Raw genomic sequence first — 26,772 nt, 5'->3', positions numbered from 1 at the left:
TAGTTAACAAAATACTTTCATCTCGACTACATGAGGAAAATAGGTGTCATCATTTATATATCACTTCATGGTTTACAAAATTTTTCCAATATATTTTACAATACATTCTATTATTTTCCTCACACAAACATCCAATCACCATTTTGTAGACAGGGAAACTAAGGCTCAAAGAGTGAGCTGAATTAGCTTGGCCCAAGGATAAGACAAGACTCAAATCTAGGTTTGACCACAAGTCTAGTACTATTTTCACTACTTCAAACCACCTGGAAACAAAAAATTCCAAAAATTAAGAAGGGAGGAAAAACCTAATTAAAAAAAAAACAATGGGATGAAGTTATATTTTGTATGTAATAATGGATCACCTTCTTAAATCTAAAATTCCATGCTTTTATTTCACCAAATTACAAAACTACTCACCATCTTAGTGATCTTACAATATGAACTTCAAAAAATCAAGGATAATGCCAAAAGAAGTACTTCATTAATATTGATAAAATGACCAAATGCTGAATCATTTCCCCATTTTTACCAAACATATTTTCCATAAAGAAACTTACCCGAACAATGAGGATCCATTTGATCAATGAAAGGCCAAATCCACAAATGGCACCATACCTCCCAGCAATGGTATTAGTTATACAGAAAGATAAACAAAATCCAATCCAGTTGAAAATAAATGCCACTACAGGAAAAAGAAATCATCCCTCTTAACTCAAATCAAATTAACATGTTTATCAGAACATTTAACATTAATAAAATAATATTAATTTATATTCATGAATATTCATGAAAAGTTTTCTGGGGAAACCACACCAAAAAAAAAGAAAAGAAAAATCTAGAAAGAGATTTCACTTCAAGAATTCATAAAATCATATAAACACATATGTAAATATTAGAAGCTTTAAACCCAGTATTTTACTTTTTAAAAATAGATAATAGTATAATTGAAACAGAAAACTGTGTTTTGCCAAGGAGAGAACATTCCAAATTGGCTTTGCTGTATGGATGAGAATCTTTTGTAATTACAACATTAACCATCTACTTACTTATCAATGGAGCAAAAATTATTCTCTTAAGTTGGTTACACATGACATAACTTTTTGCTTACACTAATTATCTACTTAATAAACTCTTTCTTCATGAATAATATGAAGGTAAAACTAAGGCCCAGCTCTGGTAGAACTATCAGGAATTCTGAATTGGTAAGGCCTAAATTAATGTATTTAAAACTACTTAAATAAACCAAAAAATTGAAAAAAATTCCATTCATATTGTTGGGAAATGGTGGGGAGAAGGTGGGAGGTGGGGAGGGAGGTGAGCCACCTCATCTCCACATACATGCCTTTCCATTTCTCTTCTAAATACAACCCTCCAATAAAGTTGACCTAGACTAGATTGTGGTTTTTCCCTGAAATATGTTTTTCTTTCTTTTTTTTTTTTTTTTTTGCTTTTTGGCAATTAGGGTTAAGTGACTTGCCCAAAGTCACACAGCTAGTAAGTGGGTCAAGTGTCTGAGGCCAGATTTGAACTCAGGTCCTCCTGACTCCAGGGCCGGTACTCTATTCACTGTGCCACCTAGCCGCCCCCTGCAATATGCTTTAAAAAAAGAATATTTAAAATTAAAAATCTTTGAAGATTTAGTTTCAACCTAAATCCCTTTTCTTGGTTTACCTCACATGTGATATAGGATTAACTCTCCACATGTCAGAATAGAAATGGCTACTGTATAGGACTGACATCTTGGGCCAAAGTCACACATAAGATAAAATGAACTTTTTGGTACCCAGCTTTGCAAGGAGAGGGTCTGAAATGGAGGTAATCCTAGTGTTGTGCTATGTACTAACTTAAAAGTTAACTTGAATATTCATAAGTTAACAAACTGGTATATTCACCAAAGTATTTTCAACCAAGAATAGCTTTTGGGTTCAAAATATATTGCCATGGGATAAACCCGAAAATAAAGGAGAGTAAGAATGTTAAAGCTAGAATAACAGTGCTACTTTCAAACAGAAAAATTATTCACTTAACCAATACTTTTTATATGTACTTAACTTTATACATTAATATGCTAAAGTCTATGATTTCCGGTATTCTTCATACTGGAAGAATCACTGATAAAGTTATTTACTCTTTTTCCAAACACTCCCCCATTGCCATTATGTGGAACTAGCCTGGGAAATGCTGAACGAATTGGTGAAGCAGAAGAACAAATGTGTGATCAAATGTTTTCATCTAGTGTTTGATATTTTTTCTCATTCTGTAGAAACTATGTGAAATTTTATGTATTATTACCATCTGCATACTTTGAATAAAAGATGCAATGCTTTCTGAGTCCAGAAACTATTTTCCATCAAAATAAGAAAAATTCTGTAACCGCCAATCAACATATGAAAACCTTATGGTTATAATATAATTATAAATAGTTAAATAACTTCTGGGTAATCACAAACACTCCATTTAGCAAGGATAACATCAATTGTTAAATGTTCCTTATTTCTGAATTCTCTTTCTTCCTCAATTCACAGAACTTTGAATTTCTCCCATGCAAGTAATTTGTATTAGTTATATCTGGTTTCTCCTCAGAGACAGTACTTTTTGTTGACAGAACCCTGTCATATTCATTTATATTGTCCAATGTCTTGTACATAGCAGGCACTTAAAAGTGTTCCTTGAACTGTACTAATTCAATTCATCGATCATCAAGTATTTATTCTGCCTCAACTAGTACTGTCCTAGGTGCCGTTAGGGATACAGAGAGTACATGAGCTCTATGCTTAAAAAAGACAATACTACCCAAATTAATCAACAGATTTAATACTATGCCACCAACTAACAAAGGAATGCTTTACAGAACAATACAAGAAATAGTAAAATTCATTTGGAGGAACAAAAGATGTAAAATATCGAAGGAAAAGCAATCAATAAACAATTATTAAGTATGTACTATGGATCAAACATTGTGCTAAGCACTGGAGATACAAAAAGAGGCAAAAGATAATCCCTGCCCTCAATCTAATGGGGCAGATGACATGCAAATATATACAAGCAAGCTATATACAGAATAATTAAGAAATAATTAGCAGATGGAAGGCACTGAAATTAAGAGGAGCTGAGAAACGGTTCCTGGAGAAGGTGGGATTTTAGCTGGGAAGATCAGAAGCCATTCCTGGCATGGGGAACAGCCAAAAAGTGTGCTTGGAGAAGAGAAAGTGTCTTGTTAATGCAACTGCTAGGAGGCTAGTGTCACTGAGTGTATGTTGGACAGTGGGAGGAGGACAGATTACAAAGGGCATTGAAAGCCAAAAATATTAAAAGAAGATGTGTATGAATTATAGCACTTCTAGACCTCAAATTCTATTGTAAAGCAATAATCATCAAAATTATTAGAGAGCTAGTCTTGAATTCAAGAAACCCATGATTCAAGTCTCATTTCTGACACTTAATAGATCTGTGACTGGCTCAGTCACTTACCCTTTCAAGGCTCTAGATAACTCTGTAAAACTCTAAGTTGCCAAGAAAATACTGACCTGGATTGGTACAGAGTATTTCTTTGCCATAGAGTTCCCTACACAGAACAATAAAATTATAGCTCCAGTCTTTTATCCCTATCCTAAAAAAACTGATTAGTAGAAAGCCTACACAAAAAAATAAGAAAGAACTGAACTCAATAACTCAGTTCAATAAACCCCTAAACAGAAACTACCTAGGACACAACTCCCTGTTTGACAAGAATTGCTGGGTAAACTATTAAACAGTCTAGTAGAAATTAGTAGGTTTAGGCTCCATCCTATATCTTCCCCTCCCATGCCCAAGCGCATTAGTTGGCAGTGCTGAGAGACCAACACTGACATCCACTGAAGGGAGTCATGGACTTCTTTCTCCCTTCTGAGCCTAGCTGTTGGCACATGGGTCTGGAGTCAGGAAGATGTGAGTTCAAATCCTGCCTCAGTCACTTACTAGTTGCGTGACCATGGGCAGGTCACCTAATCTCTGTTTATCTCATCTGACTCAACCATAAAGTGGGAATAATAACAGAATCTTTCTGAGAGTTGTCATGAGGACTGAATGAGTTAAAACCTGCAAAGTACTTAGCACAGTGCTCAGCAGATAGTAAGTGCTAAAATAATGCTTATTCCTTCTCTTCTTTCAACCTACACTACCTCACAGTCAAGTTCCTACCAATCACAAGACGCCCACTGCCACAGTAAACAAGTATGTGAGATAATGATTCAAATCAACAGTAAAAGAAATGCAAATCAAAACAACCCTAATGTTTAACCTCACACATCAAAAAATGTCAACACACTTATTACTATATAACATTATATACATTATATATATATTACTATATAACATTATAACACACTATATAACATTAGTATGTAAATGTATATATGTACATATACATATATAATAGGTGCTATATAAGTATTTTTAGCATATTATCAACATCATCATCATTATTATTTCAGGAGATCTATGAACTTGGATAGAAAAAAATCGCTATTTTCACTAACTTCTAACTGAAATTTAGCATTTTCTTCAATTATTCAAAAACCTTATTCTGAAAGGGGCCCACAGGTCTCACCAGATGCCCAAGAGGCCCGTGACACAAAAAAGGTTAAGAACCACTGTTACAGAGTAAACATGAAGTTATTCATCAAAACTAGGAAAACTAGAACTGGGGAGTATCCCATGTAGAAACTATAATATCTAAGCAGAATTTAAAATACTGTTTCGTTAAGAAGTTGAATTCCAAGTCCCAATTGAGACATGAATAAATAATGTGTACTTAGCATGAAGGTCACTTTGTGAAGCACTATCAGATAACCTCTACAATGGTAGTAGTAGAAAGAGGTATCCATGGTCCCTATGGAAGTGGTAGTTGTACCACTGTGTTTCTATTGATGGAACCCCTGACCTATAAGCCTGAAGCAAGCTTCCTGTGAAGGTGGAGTCTGTAAGTTCTGCCAGGAGTGGCTTCAATGACTTGCATAGCAGCCAGTTCTTATATATTTCAGGGACAACTCAAACCAGGTTGGCACACTCAAGACTTGAACTATTATTGAATTTATTCTATTTTTACAAAGCACTATGAAAATAGGAAGAGAAGGTATGGCTAGGTGGTGCAGTGAATAGAGTACTGGCTCTGGAGTCAGGAGGACCTGAGTTCAAATCCAGCCTCAGACACTTAACACAAAACCAGCCATGTGACCTTGCGCAAGTCACTTAACCCCAACTGCCCTACCTTCCCCTCTCCAAAAAAATTTAAAAAGAAAAGAAAATAGGAATAGAGATAAGACAAGATAGATTCTTTCCTTGAAGTTAGTGTGACAAAGGATATAGTGAAGTACTAACCCCCTATTCAATAAACTCCAGTAGCTGGACAAGGATCTAATATAAAATCCTAAGATTTTTAAAGCTCTTCATAACCTTTCCTACCTTTTAGGCTTCTTCTACCTTACACTACTCCACATATTCTGCTGGCCAGACACTGGTCTCCTCACTATTTCCAAACTTGACCCTCCATCTCCCCACTCCAAGCATTTTCACTGGTTTTCCTCCATGCCTAGAACTTTCTTCCTCTTCATGTCTGCCTCTTAGCTTCCTTGATTTCCTTTAAGTCTCAGCTAAAATCGCATCTTCTACAGGAAACTTTTCCTACAGTCTTTAAGTTTAGTGCCTTCCCTATGAGTCTAACCTAAATTTAGCATGACAAATTCATAGGTAGATAAATGTTCTTTTTTGTATGAGCTTGCTGGGGTCAAGAACTTAAGGGTTTTAACTTTGATAGACTGGTCTCCTCTCAGCAATGCAGTGATATAAGTCAATCCCAAAAGACTCATGATGGAGAGAAATATGTGCATCCAGAGAAAGAACTAGAAAGAACTAAGTTTATATCCAGGTGGAAGCAAAATACCTGATCTTTTTCCTTCTCTTATTTGGTTTTATGTCCTCTTTACCATTTTTCATTCCAGCTGGTACAATCCGTCCTTATAACCTGACCAATGTATAATGTGAAAGTATTTACAGATCCTATATTTGACGATATGCCGCCATGGGGGGGGAGGGAAAGGAGGGGGACAAAATGTGAAACTCAAGGAATTGTGAAATTGAATCCTGTAAACTAAAAGGAAACAAACAAATTAATAAAAAAAAAAAAAAAGAACTTAAGGGGTTGTTTTTTTTACTTTTGTTTGTATCTTTAGCACCTGGCACTTAAATGCTAGTTGACTGACTGACTATAGATTAAAAATGGCACTGTCAATATTGGAGAAGAGCAGAACAAAGTAGCAACAAGGAATTACAGGTTGTAGGAATAAATGAGAATGTGCTCTAGGACCTTGAAAGTGAAAATGAAGGAAAGCAATAACAAAGAGTAACTCAAGGTTCAAACAGGCCTCATTGTGGTACCTTGGGATTTATAAATTAACCACAAATTCTTTTTACAGGCAGGAATAGTAAATTTTTGATGCCAAATAAGAATGACATCCTTACTTTTTTTGTTCAAGGTATTTTGTGAAAACAAATGAATTTCTGTGTATTCCCTCAAATACTGAAAAGTGATTAGGAAAGAGCTTCAGTGTTGTAAAATATGGAAAATTCCACTCACAATTCCTCTGTTGATCAAGTTTAAATCTAAAATTAACTTAACAAAATTAAACAAGGATACACAAATGGTCATCTGTTCATATGATGGCTTTACCACACAAGGCTAACTGACTAAATAGAATCATGTATATGCCAAGTCTAGAAGGAAAAAAAATACTTCTCAAATAAAATAAGTGTGCATTTGGCAAAGAGTAGATATAGAAGTCTGAACTCCAGACTCCAATAGATAAAAACAATTTATTTCTTTTTTAAGCTAAAGAACAAAAAATGAAATGAGTTTTTTTCCCATTTTCCATCTAGAAACACAAATGTTTTAAAGTTCAGTTCTATGAATTAAACTTCTCAGGTGTAGTCTAATGATGTTTTTTGTGCCCAAGATATTAAAGTTATTTAAACATACACACACACACACACACACACACACACACACACACACATGCAGACACCTCTAGCTTCATGGTCTTCTTAAAGAAACGTTGGTAACACAACTTTCAGGCAGGAAACATAAATTAAAGGAAAACCATTCTCTCAGTGAAAAATAAACATGACTTGGTTTGCATTAATAATTTTCAATAGTTTTTCTTTAAGGAGAATTATTCTATCTATTCATCACATACAAGATAAAGATGGACTAAATTAGGGTGGTGGTTTTATGAGTGAAAAGAAGGGGATATACCTGAGAGATGTCACAGAAGTAGAAACAACAAAATTTGGCAACCAATCTATGGGGTAAAAGTGAGAAATCAAGGATGGATGACAGCATTGCAAAGTTGGGTGACTGGGAGGCTAGTGGTGTCCCTGACAGAAAGAAAAAAGTTTGGAAGAGTAGTATATTTGATATGTTGAGTTTGAGATGTTTAGGGGTTATTCAGGTAGCTTGTGACATGGAACCTATACAGTTTGGTATTTCAAAAATATTGTATAATTCTGGGGCGGCCAGGTAGCACAGCGAGTAAGAGCACCGGCTCCAGTGTCAGAACGACCTGGAGATCGAATCCCGGGCTCAGACACTTAGCACCCACCCAGAAACACCTGGCCATGTAACCTTGAGCAAGTTACTTAACCCCAATTGCTTAGGGGCAGCCAGGTGGCTCAGCGAGTAAGAGCACTGGCTCCAGTGTCGGGATGACCTGGATCAAATCCGGCCTCGGATACTCAGCACCACACCCAGAAACAACTGGCCGTGTAACCTTGAGCAAGTTACTTAACTCCAATTGCTTAAAAAAAAAAAATATTGTATAATTCTTCGTACCACTCCTTTAATTCCAGCCTATTGCTATTCTATATTGTCATAATAGCTTGACATATACATATGTCAATTAACAGTAACATTACAATAATCCAGGATGACTGGGCATTCTGGATAAGTAAAGTTCCCTATGAGTTGAAATTCATCCAATTTGTTCATAATTGTTTTTGAAGGAGCTCTTTCTAAATTCTATTACTGGGCAGTAAAGATGATGAAGGGAATGTTGCAAGCTAAACTCAGCTTCCTCTAAAATTATCTCAAGAACAATAAGAAAATGCACCAAAGAGCAAAATGAAAAGGCAAAAAAATTAACACACCATGAAATTTTACTGCAAGACTCCAGAGCTAAGTCAAAGAAAAAATGATCCAAATAGAAAGAATCAATATAATATAAAACTCCATTCCGAATCACACAAGATTACAAATCAAATTCATGGAAATAATTTAATAACAATAAGGAGTTTTTTGTGTTTTTGATTTTCAGTTGTACCTGACTCTTCATAACCCCATTTGTGATTTTCTTGGCATCTCCTTTTCCAGCTTATTTTCCAGATGAGGAAACTGAGGCAAGCAGTTAAGGGGGTCACACAGCTATGAACTAAGGCCAGATGTGAACTCAGGTCTTCCTGACTCCAGACCCAGTATTGTATTCACTGTGCTGCCTAGCTGCCCAGGTGTGTGTGCATGTGTGTGTGCTGGTATATACATACATACACACACACACACGTCTATGCATGTATGCACTTATATGTGTATGATGTTATAATGTGTTTACTTTATGTAATGTATTTTCTTCTTAAATGTACATATTACAAGAAATTCAACACACTGTTTTGATTTATTGGCATTTTATAGTGCATGTCAAATCAAACTGAAATCAGATAATTCAGATACTTCACCTTTTTTATTTCTATTCTCTTAACTACATAAAATAAACTTATCAATTTGTTTCACATTCCACTTTCTCTCTTTTTTTTTAGCATTAAAATGTTAATAGTGCCCTGGAAATAGGGACTCTATTTCCCAGTGATAAGTAATAATTCAAGAGTCACCATGGCAACATGAATACAAGACTAGCTTTGGATTCAGGGAACACTCAGCTTCAAGTCTTATGCCTAACACATGCTGTGTTTATGACCATAAGCAAGTCTTTTCACCTTTTAGTACCACAGACAACTCTCTGAGAATATAAGTTACAAAGGAGCTGCCAATATCCATATGATTTCCCATCCTAAATTTTTGTTATTCTTCAGTACAGCATTCACTGATCATTGCCAGGGATCTGCAGACTCTACTGGAATCCTTTAGTGATAGAAAATTCACCACCTGCTGATTTAGACAATATTGGAAAAGCTCTAATTGCTAGCAAAATAATTTGCTTTGAACACTGAACAACAGAATTCCAAAATGGCAGAACCCCTTTTAATGATCAAGTAGGAGTTGGGGCGGCTAGGTGGAGCAGTGAATAGAGCACCAGCCCTGGAATCAGGAGGACCTGAGTTCAACTTAACACTTTCTAGCCGTGTGACCTTGGGCAAGTCACTTAACCCCAATTGCCCTCCCTTCCCCCCTCCAAAAAAGCAAAAAAAAAAAAAAAAAAGATCAAATACTACTACTGATACTTTCTGAAAGTACTTTAAATATACAAATTCTGGACATTTTCTACAATACAAATTTCACTAATTCAGAGCCTACAAATTTGAAATTGCTAATGATGCAACCAAAGATAAGTAGATACTTACTTCTACATTATGCCACATTATTGCTAAATAGTAATATAAAAAAAGATTGTAAGTTATTTAACCTACATATTTAAGCTAATTTAAAACAGTTTAGAAATCCCTATTTACATATGATTACCAATTATTTTAATCTTCATAAAAAGAGACTCCAAGAATCTTTACTTGAAAATAATTTCCTAGTCTAATTATGTTATTATATATATATATATTTGAAAAATTAATAAAATCCTATTTTGGATATATTCTATAATTCAAACTTCCAACTAATTCAGATTGGCCCTCATCCCACTCAAAACTACAAGTTTTATGTACAAGGATAAAAAACTAGTTGCTAACTCCTAAAGAATTTTCCTATAAATTCAACAAGAAGTATATTTCAGAAGTTAATTCCCACACAAAAAAGTTATAAAATTTAACAGAATTTAACATGATTAAGTATTATTCTAATTAGCACTTTATAATAATAGCATTTTATAAAGTTGTTGCATAAATTATTGGCCTGAGGAATAACAAAAGTTTAGGATGGGAAATCAGGCAGTATGCCAAATGGTTTGGTGAAATATATGTTTTTATACTAGCCCCCAAGGCCAAGAGCACACCAAGCAGGCCTTTTTGATTTCTTCCAGCTCAGTGTAGCCCTCCAGGGATTCTAATCTAGCTCTATATTCTAAAGGATTTGATTGATTCCAATGTCAGGCGAACCTATGGAATGGTCTGACTTGTCCAAGGTCATGCAAACAGTAAGCATTACAGGAAGGACTTGAACCCAGGTCCTCTGACTCTAGAGCCAATGTTCTTTCCACATTACCATACTATCTTGCCCAATGACAGATACTGAATGGAATGGAAAGAAAAAACAAAAGAGTACATTTTCCCTATAATACAGAGACAACTAGCATTTATTAACATTGAAAAACATTTTTAAACATTTTAAATTGTGAATCAAAGAATTATAGACTTCTCCCAATTCTCTGATATATTTATATATGCTGAGTAATCACAAAATGTACATACCATATATACAGAATATAGCTCAGAAGTAAATGCATTTTAGGAGTAAAAAGTACAGAAATCATGAATAGTTGTGGCTAATTCTGTGCCTAATTCAGTTCTAATAAGCATTCTTAAGTACCTGCTACATGTAAAGTAGGTACTATGCTAAGTCCTGGAGTAACAAAGACAAAAAACAAAACAGGATCACCCTTCCAAGAGGCTTATATCTTACTGAAAGATTGTAGGGAGGGAGAAGAAGACATTCAAACAGTATAAAACAAAGTAGGATACTGATGGAAGCAAAGGAGGTATAGGTAAAAAGTGTTCTATGGGGGTGGCTAGGTGGCACAGTGAGTAGAACACCAGCCCTGTAGTCAGGAGGACCTGGGTTCGGATCCGGCCTCAGACACTTGACACATACACACAAAAAACTTGCCATGTGACCTTGGGCAAGTCACTTAACCCCAATTGCCCTACCCTGCCCCCTCCAAAAAAAAAAAGCAAAAACAAAACAAAGTGTTCTATGAAAAATCAGTTAGAGAGAAAGCTAGAAGGAACAGGGACTGCTGAATGGATGAAATCACCTCATCTGCAACTGTCAGAAGGAAGATAGGGATTCTGAAAGCTGAAGGCAAAGAAGGAGTGTTTTCCAGGCATGAGACACAGCATGGGTAAAATCAGATGTGATGATGTTAAGTTTGGGGAATGCTAAATTTAGATAAGAGCTCAATACAAATTTAGATGGAATGTAATAAAATGAAAAGTATAAGGTTTGAATGTTTGGTTGGAGTCAAGAGTATGGAAGAGTTTAAATACTGGGTTAAGGAGTTTGTATTTTATCCTAGAGGCAATACAAAAGCTATTGAAGGTTTTTGAACAGAGAAGTAACATGGTGAGATCTGTGCCAAGATTATTTTTGCAGCAATGTGAAAGATGGACTGAAATGGTGAGGAGATGAGAGGCAATGAGGCTGATAAAGTATTAAAAAATGTATGGAGGAAGGGCCATTAGGGCTTTAATTAGGAGATTACCAAAGTAAAGGTTCTATCCTTAAAAAGACAAAATCCAATGCAAGAAAATCATGAAAAGTGAGTCAACAGCCTGCTAAAGAAGACCCCCCCCAAAAAAAACTGAAGAAAATAACACCTTAAAAAACAGACTAATTCAAGTGGCAAAAGAGGCCCAAAAAGCCAATGAAGAGAAGACTGTCTTAAAAAGTCAAACTGCCCAGATAGAAAAAAGGAATTTCAAAAACTCACTGAAGAGCATAATTCCCTCAAAATTAGATTAGAGCAAATGGAAGCTAATGACTTCATGAGAAATCAAGATACTATAAAACAAATCCAAACAAATGAAAAAGTAGAAGGCAATGTGAAATATCTCACTGGAAAAACCACTGACCCAAAAATAGATCCAGGAGAGATAATTTAAAAATTATTGGACAACCTGAAAGCCATGATCAAAAAAAGAGCCTAGAAATCATCCTTCAAGAAATTCTCAAGGAAAATGCCCTGATTTTCTAGAACCACAGGGCAAAATAGAAATTGAAAGAATTCACCGATCACGTCTTGAAAAAGATCCCCCAAAAAAGACAAAATCAAAGTTAAAGTAACCCATTTAATAAATAAGACAGAGTACTTTATTAAGAGATATCCTGTTTAATCTGAATTAATAAATTATAATAATAATAAAAACAAGAAAGTATGTATTACTTTCCAGGAGAATAAAAGGCAAGATAAACGTTAAGACTTTCAACACTAAAAAGCAATAGGCTAAAGTATCCAATAAAATAAAATTTAAAATTACAGAACAGATTAAAAGCAGAATCAAAAAATATACTGGTTATAGGAACAACTTTAAATCAGAAACATTTGAAGAGATTTAAAATGAAAACCTAGTCTAAAACATACCAAGTACTGTCAAGTCACAAAAAAAGTGGCACTTTGATAAAATTTATTTCAAGCTAAAAAGTATTGAAATAAAGAACATCATATTACACTTTAAATAAAAAAGTGCTGGACAAAACAGTAATTCTAACTGTACATATATCTAAAATTCTCCAGCAAACATCTTTATAAACTTTTAAGCAGATTTAGCCAATGTGATGCTCTAAGAATTCTCACATTACCTTAAAAATTATTTTATCTTGGTTGTTTTAAATATTTTTGGCTAGGAGGTTTATTTATTCATTTATTTATTTATTCAAATGGTTGTATCTCTCTGTAAAGTCTATTTCATTTTCAAATATTCTCTTCCTTCTTCATAAGCATAATGAATTTTGCTGAGTGGATAATTCTATGTTTATGCTATTTTGCTGGGTAGATAATTCTATGTTTGTTCTCCAAACTTCTTAATTGCATAAATAATTTATTCCAATGTCTGCAGTCCTTCACTTGAAAAGTACACTGTGATTTGAGTTTTATTAATAAGTGGTTTCCTCACCTCTGGCAGTCTATAGTGTTGCCACTCTTATAGATGAACATTGTGATGTCTAATACAAGCAGAAAAAGAACTTTCTTTTCATATTAATGTACACTGATAATGTATGTGTATGAAGAAAAGCCTCTCTGTCTGAGGAAGTGGTTAGCTGACAAAAGATTTCAAGCTGAGTGACTCATCATTGTTTGGAAAAAACACAAAACAAAACTAACTTCACTGGCCAAGAGCTCCAGTCACAGTCATTGCTTTTTAGCCACTATTTCTCTCTATTGCCCCCTTTGGCTTAAGAAGGAAAAACAGGAGAATTTGCAGCAGTTCTGGTACATTGGTAAGCTGTAGCTGTGAGCTCCATTCTGATTGGACAGTACAACACCCTGCAACTTGTTTGATGAGTTTTGCAGTTCTCTGGCTTAAAGTGAGCTAATATTGACATTGAGGGCTAACATTTACTAAAAGCTCTTTTAAGGTAAGGGTTAGCAAGGAAGAATCTGTAAAGGCTCAGTTCAAGTAGAAAAGGACTTTCCTAGCAGCAGGGCAAGGGGCAGAGTAGTTTCATGGGGTATAGATGCTGGTCATAAGGGGCCTGCAGAACTCCCTAATGTGGCCTGAACCAGACTATGGAAAATGTTTAAGAAGATAAATAAAAATACAATACAATGTGTTGATTTGTGCTTTCTAAGTCAAATTCTATTTGAGTCTGACACTACTGATCTAGGCCATATTCTTCCATCTTATCCAAAAGCAAAGCCTGAGAGACTGTCAAATGCTATGCCAAAATCTAAGTGTAGAAAATAAGAATATTTACCTGATCTAGAAATAAAGGAAATAGGTTAGTCACTCTAGCCCAATCTGTTCATAATAAAGCCAAGTTAGTTTTTAATGACTGGTGCATCCTTTTCTAAATGCTCACAGATCATTCCTTCAATGAAATGGTCTAGAATTTTGTCAGGGAGTACAAGAACTGAAGTTCTGGATTTATACAGGCTGGGGTCAATTTAGGAGATTTTTCAGTAATCTTACTTTTGTGTCATGCTGCTATTCAGTTTCTCTTGGAAACTTCAGGATTTGACTTGTTTTTTTTTCTAATGTAGGTGTCTTCATTTGCTGTTACTGTTATCCTACCAGTAATTCATTCAGCATCTGCTTTTGTTATGCCTTTTCTAATATTCTATTTACCTCCTTAGTTTCTTTCTTGTTTATTTTTTGGTTGGATTTATCAAGTTCTGAAATGAGCCAGTTAACATCCCCCATTAGTATAGTTTTCCTATTTCTTCCTATAACTCATTTAGCTTCTCCTTTAAGAATTTGGATGCTATAACATTTGAAACATATAAGTTCAGTGCTGATATTGCTTCACATGGTATGTTTAGTAAGATGTAGTTTCCTTCCTTATCTCTTTTAATTGGATCTATTTTTGCTTTTTTTTTTAAGCAATTGGGGTTAAGTAACTTGCTCAAAGTTACACCGCCAGTTATTTCTGGGTGTGGTGCTAAGTATCAGAGCCCGGATTTGGTCCCAGGTCATTCCGACTCTGGGGCTGGTGCTCTTACTCACTGCATCACCTGGCCACCCCTAAGCAATTGGGATTAAGGAACTTGCTCAAGGTTACATGGACAGGTGTTTCTGGGTGGGTGCTATGTATCTGAGCCCAGATTCGATCCCCAGGTCATCCCAACACTGGGGCCAGTGCTTTTACTCACTGTACCGCCTGGCCGCCCCTCTATTTTTGCTTTTACTTTGTAAAAAGTGGATTCTTTCAACCTCTATTTTGCCCTCTGGTTCTAGAACATCAGGGCAGTTTTCTTTGAGAACTTCCTGGAGGATGATTTCTAGGTTCTTACTTTGATCATGGCTTTCAGGTAATCCAGTAATTTTTAAATTATCTCTCTTGGATCTATTTTCCAGGTCAGTGGTTTTTCCCATGAGATATTTCAAATTGCCTTCTATTCTTTCATTTCTCTGTATATGTTTAACAGCATCTTGATTTCTTATAAAGTCATTAGCTTCCATTTGCTTCAATCTAATTCTGAAGCAATGATTCTCCTCAGTGAGCTTTTGAGATTCTCTTTTCATCTGGCAAATTCGACTTTTTAAGGCATTCTTCTCCTCACTGCCTTTTTGAGCCTCTTTTGCCATTTGAGTTAGTTTATTTTTCAAGGTGTTATTTTCCTCAGTCAGGCTGTTGACTCTCATTTCATAATTTTCTTGCATCATTCTCATTTCTCTTCCCAATTTTTCTTCCACTTCTCTTATCTGCTTCTAAAGGTCCTCTATGGCCTGTAACCAGTTCGTATTTTCCTTTGAAGCTTTTGGTGCAGGAGTTCTGACTTCACTGTCTTCCTCCTGTTCCATGCTTTGCTCCTTTTTGTCCCCAAAATAGGAGTCTAATGTTGGAATCTTCTGTCTGCTTTGTTTCCTTTGCCTGGTCATGTCGCCCCTCAGTCACTTGACCCCTGGGCTTTTTGCCACAGTAGGACTCTGCCACCAGAAAAGGGAGCTTTTGTCCCAAACACTGGGGTTTTCTCAGCTGCCAGAGTTATTAGATGGGTGCCCTCTCTGAGGTCTCCACACGCTCTGGAAATCTGGACACACACCCCAGAACCTCCCTCCTAGACTGCAATCCAGATCCAAGCAGGTTAAAGCAAGAGTGATTACCCCTCAGACTGGTGCTTGGTCCCCCTACACTCTACAGGCCAGGAGCTGAAGCTGCCACGTGGCGCTGACTGGCTCTGCCAGGGGTCTCAGTGGCCTCTCGCCCCAGGGGCAAAAGCCATGCACTCCCACTTACTGGGTCCCAAAGTCCAGACTGCACTGACCTCTCACTTTGTCATTCACATCTATGTGTTGATAAATCTGGAAATGGCCACAGCTGCTGCTGATCTGGAGTCCCTCCTGCCAGCTGGTCAGGCCCGCCCTGGGGCTAAAGCCTTGGTGTGGGGCTGGGCTCTGCTCCCAGAGTGCTGCACTGGCCGATTCCTGCTGGCCTGCTGGGCTGTCCTGTCCTCAGCAGGAGGTTAGCTTCTCTGTGTCATTTTGTGGGTTCTGCATCTCCAAAGTTTGTTTAGAGTCCCCTTTTTACATGGACTGGGGAAGGTGGAAGACGGAGTGGAGGGGAGGTCATGTTTCTACTCTGCCATCTTGACTCTGCCCCCATACTTTTCTTCTCTTAATCTTTGACAATCACTTTCTTCTTGATAACTCTCCTTTTAAGTTTTTCCAAATACCACTGTCCCCCTGATTCTCCTCCTACCTGTCTGACCTCTCCTAAGTCTCCTTTGCTGGATCTTCATAGAAGTCATGCTATCTTATGTTGGGTATCCCACAAGGCTTTGAACTGAATTTTTTCTCTTCTTCCTATATACTATTAAACTTGGTGATTTCATCAGGTTTCATGGAGTTAATAATCTTCTTTGCATTGATTATTCTCCAAACTACTTATCCAACCCTAGTCTCTCTGCTGACCTCCAGTCTCACATTTCCAACTGCCTTTCACACATCTCAGACTAGATTCTGGGAGTAAACACGGAATGTCCAAAATGTCTCCCTAAACCTCCCTCCTTTTAAACTTCCTTATTACTATCAAGGGCACCACTATCCTCCCAGACCCATGCTCACAATCTAGGTGTCATTCTCAACTCCTCACCCTCTTACCACCCATATACAATCTGTTGCCAAGGCATATCAATTTTACTTTCATAACATCTCTCACATTTGCTCCTTTCTCTCCTTTGATATTGTCACCACTCTGTAACAGGCCTTTATCACTTCAACAGCGTTAACTACAGAAGTCTGTTAGTTAGTTTCCTTGCCACCAGCCTCTCCCTGTTCTAAACTCCACTCAGCTGTCAACATGATCTTATTGATCTTACTAAAGTCTTGCCAGGTCACCCCAATACTCAATAAACTCCAGTGACTCCCTATCACTTTCAGGACCAAATGTAAAATCCTCTGTTTGGCATTCAAGGCCCTTGACAACGTGGCCCCTCCCAACTTTTCCAATCTTTTTATACCTGATGTCCCTCCTGCCCCCGTGTACTCTTGAATCCAGTGACAGTTACCTTCTTGGCTATTCTTCAAACAAAAAGTTCCATCTGACTATTGCAGGCATTTTCAGTGGCTGTTCCTCCCATATGGAATGCTCTCCCTCCTCATCACTACATTGTGGTTTCCTTCAGATACAAGTTAAAGTACTATTTTATTTTATTTATTTTTGCTTTTTTCTTTTTTGGAAGGGGGAGGGCAGGGCAATTGGGGTTAAGTGACTTGCCAAAAGTCACAAGGCAAGTAAGTGTGTCAAGTGTCTAAAGTACTATTTTCTAAAGGAAACATACCAATCCCTCTTAATTCTAGTTTCTTTACCTCTGCTAATTATATTCACTTTATCCTATAAATAGTTTGTCTATACATAGTTATTTCCATATTTTCTTGCCATCAGATTGTGATCTTCTTGAGAATAAGGACTACCTTTTTCTTTTCTTTGTATTCCTATTGTGTAGCACATACTAGGTGATTAATTACAGTTTGCTGAATGACTAATTATCAATCAAATGAAATATACACATATACACACATACACACACACACCCCTTCCATACCTATGCTACCAAACTTTGAAACTCACACATTCAACTGGGTGTTTATTTTCCTTTTATAGTTACTTGTTGTATAAGAGATGACAGTTTATATAAAGAAAAATTGTATAAAGAAGGCAAGCAATTTAAGAAGCATTTGTTAAATAAGATATGACCACTGACCATTTGGACATTAATTATTAAAATGACTACTTTTCCTTTTAATAATAACTTTTTTGCAAAACATAATAGCAAGAATTTAAAATGCAAATGTTTCAGTCTACTTTAAATATAACTTGCTTTATAGATCTCTTTGCTATACATATCAACTATTTAAAAAAATGTCAAAAACAGAAATGACCACTAGATGGCCTGGAAGGCATGGCTCAAATTGCAATTTATACATTTGCCACTAGATGGTAGCTAATGATCACACATACCTATGGCTAATAAAAACTAGATAAACTCAAGTCCCTAGAAAATATAAATCAGATAGGAAAAAAGGAGGAATTGAGCAATTGTATATTTAATGGTCAGGGCTGATAGGCTATCTCTCCAATATGGAAACTAAGATCTAAAATATCCATCTGAGATATGTTTAGTAAAAGTTTCAAGTAAGAAAGGTTGCATTTAGTTATTAATAAAGTGATTCCCTTTAGTAAGATTAATATGAAAATGATCAGATTGCCTTTTACTTAAAGGTTACTGAAACACTTAAATGATGAGCATAAGTTAAAAAATGAGAGATCAGAAAAAATGCAAGGATTAATTTATTCCAAGTATATGTTGAAATGAGACTAATGGGAGCTAGAATTTAGTACTAAAGTTTAGAGATGCTTGCCACCAAATAACAATTTACTTTATTGCTAGCAAATAATGTTTAAATTATTATACTGCCTATTATCCAAAGGAAGTCAACCACAGAAACACAATAACAGATGGGTGTTTAATCTGTTCTTAAGAAAATAGGCTATTTAGAAAAGTAACTTGCACTGTAGGAGAAAATATGTTGTCTTGAACCTGAAACATACAAAATCCCTTAATATTCAATGTAAGATTACCAATCCAAAGCAATAGATTGTAGTCATTATCACTAATATACTTTAAATAAGAAGTAAAAAAATTGTATAGCACCAAAATTTTATAAAGGATTCTAAGATTTAAAGCTTACAAATTCATGTCACATAACAACTTAGAAATAAATTTATAATGAACTTAGCAAAAATGCACATATATGTATGTATGCATATATTTATGTATAAATATATTTAATAAATTGGGAATAATCAAAAGAGGAAAGGTACTAGAATAAAGGGGGACTGGGACAGGCTTTCTGTAGAAGGTAGAGCTCTGGCTGGGACTTGAAGGAATCCAGGAAAGCCTGCTCAGAGATGAAGGAGAGAATTCCAGGCATAAGGGACAGTCAATAAAAATGCCCAGAGTTGGGAGAAGGGGCATCTTGTTCAAGAAATAGCAAGGTCAGTGTTACTGGTTCTCAGAGTTGGGGGAGGGAAGCAGAATAATAAGGTGAAGGAAAGGTAGAATGCCGATGTCCAATGACTTCAGCATTCTAAGTCAAAGACTAAATTGGGAATTCCTACATACATAAGAAATCATAATCAGCAGCTCAGTACAGTGAAAAGGACTAGCTTTAGAGTCAGGAAGAGACCTGAATTCAATTCCTATCTCCGACACATGCTAGTTATTAGCCTTTCAATTCTCTAGGCAATCTCTAAGTCTCTAACTTATAGAAAATTCTCAATCTGTATTGATGGATAGGATTTCCACCTCAAGAATTCACAATACCTGTGAAATCCCTAAGCTCTCCGAAGAAATCTAGTTATTTAAAGAGTGTTAGCCCCACTTAAATTTCAAATCTAAAATAATCTCTGTTCAATTAAAATATTTAGTGAGAATGTACCTTCAATATTTGGAGGCACTGGGGATGATACAAAGTTTACTTATGAAAATAGACATCTGAAAAAAAAAAAAGAAAACAAAAAAGAAAAGAGTCATCTGTTAGAAATGGGAAGGGCCAGTCAGGTACAACTGAGATAGGAAAATATTTGTTACTGTCACCCTGGAGAGTGAAATGGGAAGTCACATAGAATTGTGGAAATATCCAAGAGTAGAAATGTGGAAGTATCCAGCTTCCAGCATCGGTGAAGTAGTAGATGGGGTGAAGCAATGAATTAATATTCATGTTTGGAATGCTTATAAACCATTAGTTTAATAACAATATAAAAGTTATGTTGTAAAGCAGAGATGTCAAACTCAGCAAAACTCCCAGTGCTGCAAGAACCAAATTAGAATGTAACTGAGAATGTTCCACAAAATAAATAAAAATATAATACAACATATATAAATTAATTTGTGATTTTCTAAGTCAAGATACAGCTGGAGGGATCTGTTTCCATTTGAATGGCAAAGCTCCCATTTAAAGAGAGTTCAGAAGCCCAGTCAACTCTTCATTTCCAAGCCATACTGCTTGGTTTTGAATCTACCACCACTAGAATTTAGGAAAAACCTCCTTTAATGTGTTGTCTTCCCCCCATTAGACTGTAAGCACTTTGAGGACAGGGACTATTGTTTCCCCATAGTAGAATAAGCTCTGTGAGACCAAGGACTTTATTATTATTGTTATTACTGTTGTTGTTGTTATTTGGTCTCCTACACTTCCCTTATTGTCAAGGGCATTACCATCTCCCCAGTCATACAGGCTTACCAGGTGTATGTGCCATTCTCAACCCACATTTCCAATCTGTTGCCAAGTGCTGTAATTTCTTCTTTGCAGATCTCTTATACGAGTTGCATTTTCTCCTCTGACACAGTCATTACCTTGGTACTGGTCCTTATTATCTCATGCCTGGACTGTGACCAGGCCCCTTCACTACCTTTACAATCTCTTATAGTAATACCCACCACATACTCTATGATCCAGCCCCCTTGCTTTTCCCTACACAAGACACTTTATCTCCCAACTCTGGGCATTTTTTACTGGATGTCCTGGAATGGACTCTCTCCTCTTGGTAGGATTTTAGTCTCCGCTTAAATGATAAACTCCACAAGAGACTCTCAATGTGTCCTGCTTCTGATCTCCAATTTACTCTGTATATATCTCATATATACATCATTGTCTGCAAGCTGTCTCCTTAATTAGAATATGAGGGCAGGATAGTTTGTGCCTTTCTTTATACACTCAGCACTTAGCACATACCTGGCACATATCAAGCACTTAATAGAAATCTATTGATTTGCCTTAATTTATTTTTATGTTTATAGCACCTATAGCACATTGCTAGCATGGAGTAAACATTTAAATGCTTGTTAAACTTAACTAATTGATATAAACACTAAAGATGCTGCTGGAAGAGAGTGTTAAGAGCTGTATTTTGGTTTATGGAATCAACTTTTTTTGGTAGTCAACAATGAGCTGGATCTTGCCTTTTCTGTACCTTTCTGTCAACTATAAGACTACAAAGATGTGTTGGAACACTAATGCATTGTTGGTGGAGTTGTGAACTGATCTAACCATTCTGGAGAGCAATTTAAAACTATGCCCAAGGGACTATTTAAAAAGTACATACCCTTTGACCCAGCAATACCACTTCTAGGGCTGTATCCCAAAGAGATCATACAAGTGGGAGGAGGACCCATATGTACAAAAATATTTATAGCAGCTCTTTTTATGGTGGCAAAGACTTGGAAATCAAGGGGAGGTCCATCAGTTGGGGAATGGCTGAACAAGTTGTGGTATATGAATGTAATTGAATACTATTGTGCTATAAGAAATGAGGAGCAGATGGACTTCATAATAACCTGGAGAGACTTATATAAACTGATGCTGAGTGAGGAAAGCAGAACCAGGAGAACATTGTACACAGTTACAGACACATTGTATCTGTGATGATTAACTGATAGATTGGGCTCCTCTCAGCAATGCAAGGTTATAAGACAACTCCAAAAGACTTACGACAGAAAGGGCTATGAACATCCAGAGAAAGAACTACACAGTCTAAATGCAGATTGAAGCAAAATACTTGCTCTCTCTCTTGTTTGTTTTGTTTCATTCCTTGTTTCTCATTGTTCACTCCATTGGTTATAATTCTTCTCTACAACTTGACTATTGTTTAATGTGAAGGTATTTGTAGAACCCATATCAGATTACATGCCTCCATAGTAGGGGGAGGAGGGAGGAAGGAAGAGAGAGAGAGGTAGAAAATTTGCAACACAAGAGATTGTGGAACTCAATGTTGTAAACTAAAAGTAAGTAAATAAATAAATAAGTGAGTGAATAAATAAATAAGTGAGTGAATGAATGAATAAAAAAAAAGATTAAGCAAATAAAAAAAGACTACAAAGATGCCGTCTGCTGTAGAATATAATTTTCAAAAGTTTGTTATTTTTTTTACATCTATACCAATGACCCTCTCTTTTAGTCTTTTTCTTAAAGATGCTGTAGAGAGGGGAGAGTATATATAGATCAAAACTTATAGATATTTTCATAATTAACTTTTTTGTCTTTTAGCTCCTAAATATAATCAAAATAAATAAAAACACTTATTCTTCTCTATTAAGTTCTTTTACACTTATTCTTCTCTATTAAGTTCTTTTAAAGTCAAATAGTCTACAATTGCTATTTAGGTATGATATTTCTATAAAGGCAGTTTGGAAATGAAAAATAACTTACTGAAGAATGCCAGCATGAAGATACCATCATTGCCCACTCTAAGCTGATCTGCATCACTGAAGTCATCTCTTGGAGGAAACTCTTCTTCCTGAATTTGTGACATGTAAAGTTAGTATTTGCCATGAAAATAATTGCAAATAGGTAGTCTTAAGTGTAATGATAACAGTGTAATCAAATATAACCTTGAGTCTCAGTTAGTTACTTGTTTCATTAAAAAGCTATTTTACTAATGCAGCTCTAATTTTCACATTTTAAACTTCATGAAATTAAATTTAAAAATAACAAAATTTAAGACCATTTGAAAAATATTAACTATGGGGTTCAAGTTAAACAAAAGTTTACAGATGATTAAAATTTTAATAACTAATGCAATATTATTTTAATAAAATATATAGGTGGCTAGGGAAATGAAGTCGATTAAAATGCTACGTACTCAACTGCAAAAGCCCATTATCTCAAAGATGTTAACCTAGCTCACAAAATTTGATGAACCTCGGGAAAGGATCTTTTCTGAAACTATTAACTGAGACCACAAGCCAGAGAACAAACCTTGCTGTTCACAAGGATGCAAAGGAGAGAGGGAAGGGAATAAACATCTATAAAGCACCTACAATGTGGACACTGTACCAAGTGCTTTTTACAATTTATTTCATTTGATCCTCACAACAATCCTGAGCGGCAGGTTCTACTGTCATCCATATTTCATAGTTAAGGAAGCCAAGGCAAATAAAGGTTAAATGACTTTCTCAGGCTAACAGTTCGTACCATAGAACAGTTATTTCCTATAATTAATAAAAAGTTCTTAAAACACAAATCAATGTTGATGCCTCATTATTCCTTTTCAGAAGTTGATTCCTTATTTCTCTCAGGTCTATAATACCAGATGTGTGTGTGTGTACACAGATATAGATATATACACACATATACAAACAGGCACATATATACATACATACATACATACACATACATACATAAACACACACACAAAAGTAATGACTTTCACTGACAGCCTTGTAATAAGCATGACAAACTTTAGTACACCCAAATAAACACACCTGAACAAACACACAAACAATCCTCTGTTTTCCATATTGTATTCATTTTGATAATTATTTAAATATAATTCTATATTACAGCAGGTTCTGTTATACTGATGTCAAAAGGGATAGATTATTCATTTGTTATTGGTGACAGGGATGTACTAGGCAACTTAGAGGATACTTTTTGACCCATAGTGAACCTAAATCTATATGACTATCACAGAACTTTAATTCATTTTCAACTTGTTCTATATTAAAATTTCTATGTATTTCCTCAAAAAAGATAAATATGTCCAAAAAATAAATAATGGTTCCTTAAAAATAAAATAAAATATACAGGTAACTGTTCCTAATATTTAAAATCAGATTACCAAAAAAAAATCATGAATTTTAAAAAATATTTAAAATACTTATCTAAACTTTAGGGGCCTATGTTTTGCCAAACTGCAATTCAGTTACAAGTTTTTAATCCATATTAATTTAAAAACTTTGTATTCTTAACTAAGTCATCTTACAATATCGTTTCACTTCTTAACTGATGTTTAAGATTACACAAATAAAAATGCCAAAGGTCTTTCGACCTGCGTAATAATGTTTTACAGATTTCAATCTTGTAATCTGTGAGACCCTTCAAGCATTCAGTTCAATCTTTAAAATATAACAATTAAAATCTGTTGTATATTTGATTAGAGCAAATAGCCCAGAGATGGATAATCAACCTACATAAATCTAAAGATAAAATTTTAGAATCTAGAACTCCTTATATACCTATTTGGGTATGAAAGAATTATGTGTAAAGTCATAAAACATTGAGTGTCTCATAATACAATCAGGCTGAATGAGTAGGGAAATAAAGGTTGGACATGCTATAGTGATCAAACATAACAATAGAGACATTATTCACAATTACCTCTAATAAAATTATAATAGTGCTAGGAAGGTATATTTATAATGGTTTTCCCAATACTCAGAATAGGTTCATAAATAATCCACGACAGTGTTTGCAGAACTGAAGACTATATCCTTAGCATTGGGTTTGCCACAAGAAATGTGTCGCTCCAATCTACTTCTAGAGGTTTTTGTGGCCTTTCTCTAAGGTGTTGGCAAATTTGAAAATCTGGAATATTCCCAATCCCCTCACACATTAAAATCCTTACACAATGGGGTCTGAATATGTGTGCATAAGAATTTTCATGTATGTATGCATCCCATAATGCCAACAATAGTAGGGTAGATAAGAAATAAGTAGATAAGATTACAGCAATATGTACAAATAAATGAGATCATTTTAAGAGAGGAAAAAAAGGTGTTGGGCTTAAACAGTTTTGTTCTCTATCACTAAAACCAAAAGAAAATCTCAAATAGACTAATTTAGAATGATATTATGTCAAATATGAAATATCTTTTCACAGCATTCATTTTCAAAAGTCTACAACATTCCTAATTGATTGAAGAAATAAATGTCTACTTACTGCATTGTTAAAACAAAAGGATTGTCCAAATGACATCAAGCAGGACTAAAAAAATTTAGATAGTTTAGGGAAAATGACAAATAACAAGTACTGACAGTAGCATAGGGTTAACACTGAGCCTGTAGTTTATTTCCCAAAAAATTCTATTCCTCAAAAAAGCCATTCCTCAAGATCTCTTCTGCTTAGCATGGATTTTAAAACAACTGTGCAGAAAACACTTTTTTATTTATGTGCAAGTAGAAAGGACAATTTATTTAAGATTCACTAGTACATCAAACCACTAAAAGGATATTCTACATTTCACATGCTATTTATATTACTTTATAATAGCATTTTAAACCTATCAAAAAAAACTTTAATAACTTCCTATTTCCTTCTTCAATAGGATTAAACTATTCTAGCTAGCTATCAAGATGCCTCATAATCAGAACATGTATAGGATACATTATAATCTCCCTAAGCTTTCAGTTTTCTGATCCCCATAAAGGAAGGTAATAATATTTATGCTAACTGCTTTGTGGAGTTTTGAGCATCAAATTACATAATGAATGCAAACTGTTTATACACCTTCTTCAGCAACTAAGGCTGCTATCTAAATTTTATACCTTCCTCAGAACAACATGCAATTATCAAAACTTTTTATATGCCCCAGGGCTGAGTGGTAGTCTTATTATACTATATAGTATATGCTTAGTAACTTTTTAAAAATTTGTTTTAACTCATGTTATTCCCCTTTCCTGATGTTTTCCCTTCCCCATTTCACAAAACTAAATCCTATTTCACTTCCAAGATCAGATTAAGCACTAAAGTGTCTCTGAAGCTTTTGCTAACTCCCCCTTAATCTCAATGGCTGCATTAGGTCCTATAATCTACAATATTTCCTGTATATATAAATACAATTTAACAATTAATTTCCTAATGATCTCCTTTATGTTTTTTGGGATAAGCACCAAATGACAACACATAAGCAAATTGATTATATTCTAACAGACAAGTTAATAATTAGTTAATGATGTGGTGTTCATTTCCAAATCAGTTATTTGTGATCATACCATTGACTTTTAGAACAATCAACACCACATGAAAACTAACAAAAAATGAGATATGTCACACAATTAAAGAAACTAAGACCTACCTATTTTTAAAAGCTGTAGATGCAGAAAAATTAGAAATAGATAAAAGAACAGACATCAATAGACTATCACTAGTTCCTATAAAAGTATAACTAATATAAATAAACTACCATAATAAGGAAAATAAAAAACTTAGGAAACAGCCAACTCTTGCTTTCTTTGCTAAGTGGAGCTAAGTGACAGCCAAGGGACACATTAGTTCAGAATCTACACTCATGTATAAAATCCTACAGAACAAGATGTTGGAAGAATATGAACAATATGACCTCATAAAACAGTAAGAAACAAAAAGGAAAAACAAACTTACAAAAAGCTTCCCAAGAGAAGATCTGAGCAGATCATCCTAAAGGACATTGAAGTTTGAGACTGGAAGAACAAAGAACAGATGGAAGATGGAATACAACTGTAAATATTTCTATAACTCTTCTTTTCTATCAATAACAGCACAATTACCACATTTTAACTCTCAATATCACAGTTCATCACTCATGGGAAAGTAGCTGGACTAGACTAAGTATAAACAGAGAAGATCTGTACTACAGAAGATGTGATGTTGAGTGTGCTAAGGAATCAAATCTTAAAATATCTGATAGAGAGGTAAATACCAAAGGTTTATAAGAAATCTCAGACATCATTAGTCAGCTTACTTATATAGAGTACTCAACTTATTTAAATCCTGTCTCTAACATTTACAAGTTGTATTATTGCCAAGACACTGAAATGGAATAAGACTGGAATAGTAATGTTTATAATATATAAATCTAACAAAGTTGTTGTATTCGTTTAATAGCAAGAGGTCCAAAAGAAGATCCCCAGAAGAATGACGTGAGG

General features: G+C 35.1%; 1 protein-coding gene across 5 annotated transcripts in view; it reads right to left on the bottom strand.

Moving 5' to 3' along the window:
* NDFIP2 (Nedd4 family interacting protein 2) overlaps nucleotides 1–26,772 on the bottom strand; it is a 122,834-nt gene that overhangs the window by 15,628 nt on the left and 80,434 nt on the right. For all 5 annotated transcript variants that reach the window (XR_011163278.1, XR_011163279.1, XM_069062659.1 and 2 more), the window contains exons 4-5: nucleotides 22,297–22,384; nucleotides 558–682 (exon numbers count right to left, since the gene is read on the bottom strand). Coding sequence is in view for 3 of the 5 variants with exons in the window: in XM_069062659.1 (XP_068918760.1) it covers nucleotides 558–682; nucleotides 22,297–22,384 (213 nt within the window). In the remaining 2 variants the exon portion in view is untranslated. The remainder of the gene's footprint in view (nucleotides 1–557; nucleotides 683–22,296; nucleotides 22,385–26,772) is intronic.

The sequence above is a fragment of the Petaurus breviceps genome, unplaced genomic scaffold (genome assembly GCF_028583685.1).
Source record: "Petaurus breviceps papuanus isolate PSGF00001 unplaced genomic scaffold, PetGlider_PUasm1.0 90491, whole genome shotgun sequence".
NCBI classification, from domain to species: Eukaryota; Metazoa; Chordata; class Mammalia; order Diprotodontia; family Petauridae; genus Petaurus; species Petaurus breviceps.
Note: the sequence above shows the minus strand (reverse complement) of the source record. Positions and strands in the feature narration are given on the sequence as shown.